The 7,187-nt window shown below is 35.4% G+C and overlaps 1 protein-coding gene across 5 annotated transcripts; it reads left to right on the top strand.

Annotated features, from left to right (window-relative positions):
• The first annotated feature begins 2,387 nt into the window (after positions 1–2,387).
• LOC104217036 (metal-nicotianamine transporter YSL2-like) lies at positions 2,388–6,524 on the top strand. Of its 5 annotated transcripts, none has more exons than XM_009767212.2 (8): positions 2,388–2,490; positions 3,024–3,404; positions 3,496–3,668; positions 4,043–4,140; positions 4,239–4,373; positions 4,456–4,645; positions 4,807–4,921; positions 5,196–6,524. In XM_009767212.2, exons 2-8 carry the CDS (start codon positions 3,029–3,031, stop codon positions 6,134–6,136), a joined length of 2,028 nt encoding a protein of 675 aa, XP_009765514.1. In that variant the 5' UTR covers positions 2,388–2,490; positions 3,024–3,028; the 3' UTR covers positions 6,137–6,524. The 5 variants fall into 5 exon arrangements, with proteins under 5 accessions (XP_009765514.1, XP_009765507.1, XP_070027179.1 ...); XM_009767205.2 differs by lacking the exon at positions 2,388–2,490 and adding an exon at positions 2,541–2,748; XM_070171078.1 differs by lacking the exon at positions 2,388–2,490 and adding an exon at positions 2,541–2,924.
• Positions 6,525–7,187: the final 663 nt, after the last annotated feature.

Genomic DNA, 7,187 nt, shown 5'->3' with positions numbered 1-7,187 from the left:
CCATTGTCTTTCATCTCTCTTCTTCTCACATCTTTTACATATGCTTCAAGGAGCCATCCGCTATTACTGCTTCTCCCCCTATGTCACCTGGTTGTAATGTAAAAAAATTGAAGAGTAGAAGTCCACCATTGAAGACCATTCAAAGCTTTGCTTTCGAAAATAAGACTTTTTGAGTTTGTTAGTTGTTTGGATTGAGTGTTGTTCCAATTGATTGAAAATATCAAAAGGAATTAAAATTTTAAGTTTGAAGTGATTTGGAGTAGATTTGTGCAAGATTTGAGTTAAGTTTCAGAAAAGATGCAAGGAAGAAGACGAAGTCAGTTTTTTGTATAATTATGTATAATCTTGTATAATAATGTATATGAGTATATAAACTCATCTTATACACTATTATACAAGCTTTTGTAGACGAACTTCTTCCACGATTTTCAGATGCAATTTTTGTTCAAAACTAGTCTAAATCTCCATTAAATGACTTCAAATTTTATATACAATCTCCTTATACTATTTATAACAAGTCTAAATAACACTCACTCCAAATTTCTCACAAAATCAAATTCAAAATTTAAATCCACATATTTAAGCTTGTTAAAAATCTAATTTTTACCACCCAAATGGATTTGGTTTGTTGAACAAATATTTGAGTCACAATTACTAATTCGAAAATTACTTAAAAGCTTGAGCAATCTTTTCTAAAAATTAAATAGTGATTTTGAGAACCTATTGGAGTTGGATGCTGAATCTTAACCTATTATTTTTGGGCTAGTTGGTTGTAAATTAAATATGAAATATAAAATTGAAAAGTAAGGAGCCAATTGTTCTTATGCGGAATTTTTCCACCAATGGTTAGTGCGTGACTGGTATAATTATAATTTGTTTCCTTTTTAGTTTGGGAGAGTGGGTTGGGTGGGGTTAAAGTTAGAAAATTTACTTACATAATGAAATGATCATTATTGATAAAGAAAGGAAAACACCACACGGCATGCCAGTAAAATGTGGATTCTTTTTCAAGTTGTACTATATTACTACTACAAAACCTAAAATCCACCTTTAAAGAAAATCTTCTAATTCTGATTACATCATTCCTCGACATATACTATTTTTTTTTTCCGAAAGGAATTTATGTACTGCATTCATATACATCGACAGTACAGAAATAGACCGCGGTGGGTGCAGTGTAACGTCAATAGTAGTTAGCCAATTCTATGTCAACAAGAGTAAATAAATGCTTTATGGTTTTGAATTATATACAGTTTTAGCGTAACATTTTCTTATACCATCAGTGATTTTGAATTTATAAAAGGAAAGCAGTTATCATTTTAATCAATTAATTAATTAATATTTATTAAGTAATTTATTTGTAATATTATACAATGAGACCTTTCTATAACAACATTGTTATATAACAACAATTCACTATAAAAGCCAAGCTTTTTATGGAACTAAGAGGGTGCTTGGCTAAACTTAGAGGGTGTTTGGCCAAACTTATAAGCTGGTCAAACTAGCTTATAAACACTCGTGTTTGGTAAAGTTAAAAGTGCTTATAAACCAATTGCTTATAAGTCAAAAATAAGCCAAAAGCTATAAGCTGGTCACCCCCAGCTTACTATATTATCCTTGAAATATTCCATTTTAGAACAAACTCCCACATCGATACTCGCTGCCTCAAATATTTTGTCCTATTTAGTTTTATTTTTTACTGAGAAACTTTTGTCAATTTATTAACTATTATACCTTATGATTATATCCTTATCATAAAATAAATTATATTTATCACAAAAATTATCTTATCTAAGCATAGTTGTATTTAAAATAAAATGACAAATAGAATACTTTTGTATTTGAATCGATCTGAAATCTAAAATTTTAAAGAATTTACGCCCTTATAAGTGTAAATAGTTCAAAGGTTATTTAAGTCATTTTAACAGAAAAGAGCTTATCAATATTTTTTTATCAAATACTGTAGCAATTTATTATCAATTTCAGCACTTGTACCCAAACAATTAACTGTTTATTTATTAAATAAATTTTAGCACTTAAAAGTGCTTTTCAGCACCTAATGGTTATCAGCTAATTCGAATGGGCTCTAATTCCATGCTATCTTAATATATATTCTATATACCAACACTTCATTATAACACCAAAAAAATTAGGAATAAATGAGATTGTTATAAGAAGGTTTGTAACTTGATTATGTAAATACCAGGATAATTAGAATTTATTTTATGTCGATTGAGTTGTGAATAGAGTGAAAGAAGAGTAGAAAAGGAAAAGAGGAGCATTTCCAATCTACGCCCAACATGTGTTACACAAGAATCACGACATTGATTTCAGTCCTCTGTTTGTTGGATTTTGGTAATCTTGTACTGCACGAACCTATTTATGGTGTGTAGTACTACTCCTGCAGTACATCTCCCCCCGTCCCGTGCACTAAGTTTTTTGCCCTGTCACATTCGATTCCCTTCATTCCAACAACCCCCACATTGTCCGGTGAGTTTTTTTCTTAATTTTGCACTCTCTATATAATTAGATTGTTGCAGCAGATAATTTATTCTGAATATACCATTCTTGGTTTGTCAAATTGGATTGAGGGGTTCGAGTTTTCTGTTCTTGTTAATTCCCATCTTTACCTATTGGTTACAGATTCGAGCCGCGTGTTAGAGTAGGCTGTTTGCGTCACGCCCCTTACAAACCGCCCTTCCCCGCTTCAATAATTTGTGCATGGGCTGCCCCTACCATTTGTCGCCCGTGAGAACCTCTGTGTAGACGGGACAAAATATTGTCAAAACCATTTGTCCGCTATCTGTTGAGCATTTTCTTGATATTCAAAAAGCAAAAAAATTGATTTTTTTCCACTTCAGTGATTGTCAACTGAACTCTCTGTCCTGAAAAAGAAAAGCAAAGCTCTTTTTACATTGTTGGGTGTACTTTTTCTATCTTTTTAAGCACATCATGTTCTTTTTTTCTCTGTATTATTTAGTGGGAATTGTATTTGTAACTAATTGGTGATTAATCATGGACAGGAAGAATGAGTAGAGTTGGTGTAATGGGAGAAGAGGAGAAGAAAGAAGCAATGGAAATACAAAGAGAAGAAATGGAAGAAGTAGGAGACTATTCAGAAGAAGTGAAGAGAATTCCTCCTTGGACAAAACAGATAACAGTTCGAGGAATTATAGCAAGTGTGTTTATTGGAATTATTTACAGTGTGATAGTAACGAAGCTTAATCTGACTACTGGACTTGTCCCAAATCTTAATGTATCAGCTGCTCTTCTTGCCTATGTATTCATACAGTCATGGACTAAGATTCTAAAAATGGCCAACTTTGTATCCACTCCTTTTACTAGACAGGAGAATACTATTATTCAGACTTGTGCTGTTGCATGTTACAGCATTGCTGTGGGAGGTTAGAACATCTTTTATTTTTGTTGTCTTGGTTGAGGCTTTCAAAATTGGAACTCATTTTTAAAATTTTCTGTTTGTTTATGTTAATTTAGGTGGATTTGGATCTTATCTCTTGGGATTGAACAAGAAGACATATGAGCAAGCAGGGGTTGATACAGAGGGGAATACACCAGGAAGCCACAAGGAACCTAGTCTTGATTGGATGATTGGTTTTCTCTTTGTTATTAGCTTTGTTGGGCTATTAGCTTTAGTTCCTCTTAGAAAGGTATTTCACAGTCTTCTGCTAATCTTCTTCTTGTGTTAAATAGTTAAAACACTTAAGTGATGAGTCATAGTGTTTTCAAATAATAGTAATCAGATGATACTAGAAGGGGAGCCTTGGCGTAACTGGTAAAGTTGTTGTCATGTGACTAGGAGGTCACGGGATCAAGCCGCGGAAACAACCTCTTGAAAAAAATGCAGGGTAAGATTGTGTACTATAGACCCTTCTGTTGCGGCCCTCCCCAGACCCCGCGCATAGCGGGAGCTTAGTGCACCGGGCTGCCCTTTAGATAATACAAAAACATTTTTAGGTAGCAGATTTCCAGGGCTGGCTGGCAAATTCAACTAACTCTTGAACTTTTTTTTTTGGTGGTGCAGATCATGATAATTGACTATAAATTAGCTTATCCAAGTGGGACTGCAACTTCTGTTCTTATCAATGGATTTCATACTCCCAAAGGAGATAAAATGGCCAAGTATGTAAACGATTATAATGAGAAGGAACTTGCTTTGTGAAATTAGCCTTTCTTGAGTTGGAGGGTGGAAACGAAAACTATGTTTTACCATTTTTCAGGAAACAGGTTAAAGGATTCATGAAAGTCTTCTCAATGAGCTTCTTATGGAGTTTCTTTCAGTGGTTCTATTCTGGTGGAGATCAATGTGGATTTGCCCAATTTCCTACATTTGGATTGAAAGCTTGGAAACAATCGTATGTACTTGATATTTTGGTTCTTTTTAAGTTTAAGTAGCTCAGTCCGTCACCACTAATCTATGCTATTGAATATTTGCAGATTTTACTTCGATTTCAGCATGACTTATGTCGGAGCTGGAATGATTTGTTCCCACCTAGTGAACTTGTCTTTGCTTCTCGGAGCTGTTCTCTCTTGGGGGATCATGTGGCCTCTAATTAGTGAACGCAAAGGATCTTGGTTTCCTGCAACTTTACCACAGAGCAGTATGAAGAGTCTAAGTGGTTACAAGGTTAGAGATCAATCAACTGCTAAGCACCTAATTTGACCAAGAATCCAATAAGCACTGTACTTTTCCTCATTTAGACCATAAAAATTTGCTGAATAATGTCCCTATTTGATCGTTTGAATGTTATAGTTAAACTTGAGTCATGCTTTACTCCTTTTATGCAGGTTTTTATCTCCATTGCTCTTATCCTGGGAGATGGCCTTTACAATTTTGTCAGGACACTTTTTTTCACTGGTAGAAGCATATATGTCTCACTGAAAACGAAAAGCCATGAATCATGTAAGTTAAGCTGTTATATGATGTCTTTTCTTTCCAGTGATAAACGAATTATTCCCTCTCGCATCTCTCCTCATAATGACGTTTGATGCTAACGTCAAGTCACCAAATTAGCAAAGCTATATGCTCCAACAAAGTATGGTCCAGTCAAATAGTACCATGATTGTTGAATATTAAAAGGAATTTGTTGTGTAAGCTAATCTTAAGAGGGGCAAAAGTTTGTCTCCTTTTATTGCACTTTTAGCATTAATACCATTGCCTCTATCTTTTCTGGCAGCAGCCGCAGCAGACAACAAGAATCTGCCCCTTGATGAGCTGCAGAGAAATGAAATATTCGTACGAGAGAGCATTCCCTTATGGCTAGCTTGTATTGGCTACATGATTTTCTCCCTTATCTCCATCATCGTCATTCCACTTATGTTCCCTGCATTGAAGTGGTACTACGTGCTCGTTGCCTACATTCTTGCGCCAGCTTTGAGCTTCTGCAATGCTTATGGTGCTGGTCTAACTGACTTGAATATGGCATACAATTACGGAAAGGTGGCTCTCTTTGTGCTTGCTGCATTATCTGGTAAAGAGAATGGTGTTGTAGCCGGACTTATTGGATGTGGACTGATTAAATCCATTGTTTCTATATCTTCTGATCTGATGCATGATTTCAAGACGAGCCACCTCACCCTCACTTCCCCGCGTTCCATGCTACTAAGCCAAGCTATTGGGACTGCCATTGGCTGTGTGGTAGCACCTCTTACATTTTTCCTATTCTACAAAGCTTTTCCTGTAGGAGATCCCAACGGAGATTACAAGGCTCCTTATGCTATCGTTTATCGGAACATGGCAATCTTAGGTGTTGAAGGCTTCTCTGCACTGCCCAACCATTGCTTGCAGCTGTGTTATGGTTTCTTTGCCTTTGCCGTAATAGCCAACTTGGTGAGAGACATAACCCCGAAAAGATTCGGGAAATGGGTTCCTCTCCCAATGGCTATGGCTGTGCCATTCCTTAATAATGCTTCTTTTGCAATTGATATGTGTGTGGGCAGTCTGATCGTGTACGTATGGCATAAGCTCAACAGCAAGAAGGCGAGTTTGATGGTTCCTGCAGTCGCTTCAGGCTTGATTTGTGGTGATGGATTATGGATTCTTCCATCAGCACTACTTGCTTTAGTCAAAGTTAAACCTCCAATTTGTATGACCTTTACAGTCGGACAGACATCGTGAAATATCCTGATTCTTGAAACCAGGGAGTAGGTGTTTGCAAAAAAAAAAAAAACATTAGAATTATAGAAACGAGATAGCTGAGAAACCTATTTTCTAGATGTACCTAGCAAAGAATTTTGTCAAGTATAGGTACCATTGAGAAGAATAACTAATCTGATGTTAGCTAAAAGTAGGGGTGTCAAATGGACGGGTTGGGTCAATTTTGGGTGGGTTAAAATGGATTGAGTCAATAATTGAACGTGTCAGGAACGAAAATATTCAAGTCTGTTGACGGCTTGGAATGCTTAGTGTAAGTAAAGCAGAACAATTAGAGGGAATAGGATTGTCTAAACAAACAAAAACTACTGAATGGATGAATAAACAAAAGGACGTTGGCTTTTGCATGGAACCAGAATCTTTTTATTTTATTTTGATATATGGAAATGGAAAAGATTAAACTGACTTTCGAAGTTTGTGAGCAAGAATAATTTTGTGAATGATGAATTTTGGAATTTGGAAGATTCACCAAATCCACACATCACAGATATAAAAGATTCCACCAATGATAGGGACTATTGGAATATACACAAAGAATGCATCTCCACATGTAAACAAGTGCTCTTATTGGAACTGTCTTTAGATGTGTCTTTTCAAGTTAACGCACCAAAATTTTATCCTCTAGTCATTTTCAACTGAAAAATCTACCTTCTGGAATCATCCAAAGAAAACATCCTTGAATACGACGCAATTTATAATTTCAAGCAAATTCTTTGCCCCATGAATCATTACATAAGCGGATAGACCTAAGGAAGTAGTAAACTGATAATTGACTAAAGACCGGCCTGCTCAACCTTCCTTCTGGTAAAATTCACAAAAATACTTTATCAAAGTTAAAAATACATATATTTGCAGGTCAAAAACATCTAGAATTCATCTTATTCAATGACCTCCGTCAGAGAGCAACTGGCTAATTTTGTAACAACTGCCCTCTGCATGTTAATCTTTAAAAAAAAAAAAATAAGAATCAATGGTCAATTTGAAATGCATAATTTATTTCCAACTTTTGGATAGC

The sequence above is a fragment of the Nicotiana sylvestris genome, chromosome 3 (genome assembly GCF_000393655.2).
Source record: "Nicotiana sylvestris chromosome 3, ASM39365v2, whole genome shotgun sequence".
In the NCBI taxonomy this organism is placed as follows: domain Eukaryota; kingdom Viridiplantae; phylum Streptophyta; class Magnoliopsida; order Solanales; family Solanaceae; genus Nicotiana; species Nicotiana sylvestris.
This window is presented reverse-complemented; position numbering and strand designations above follow the sequence as displayed.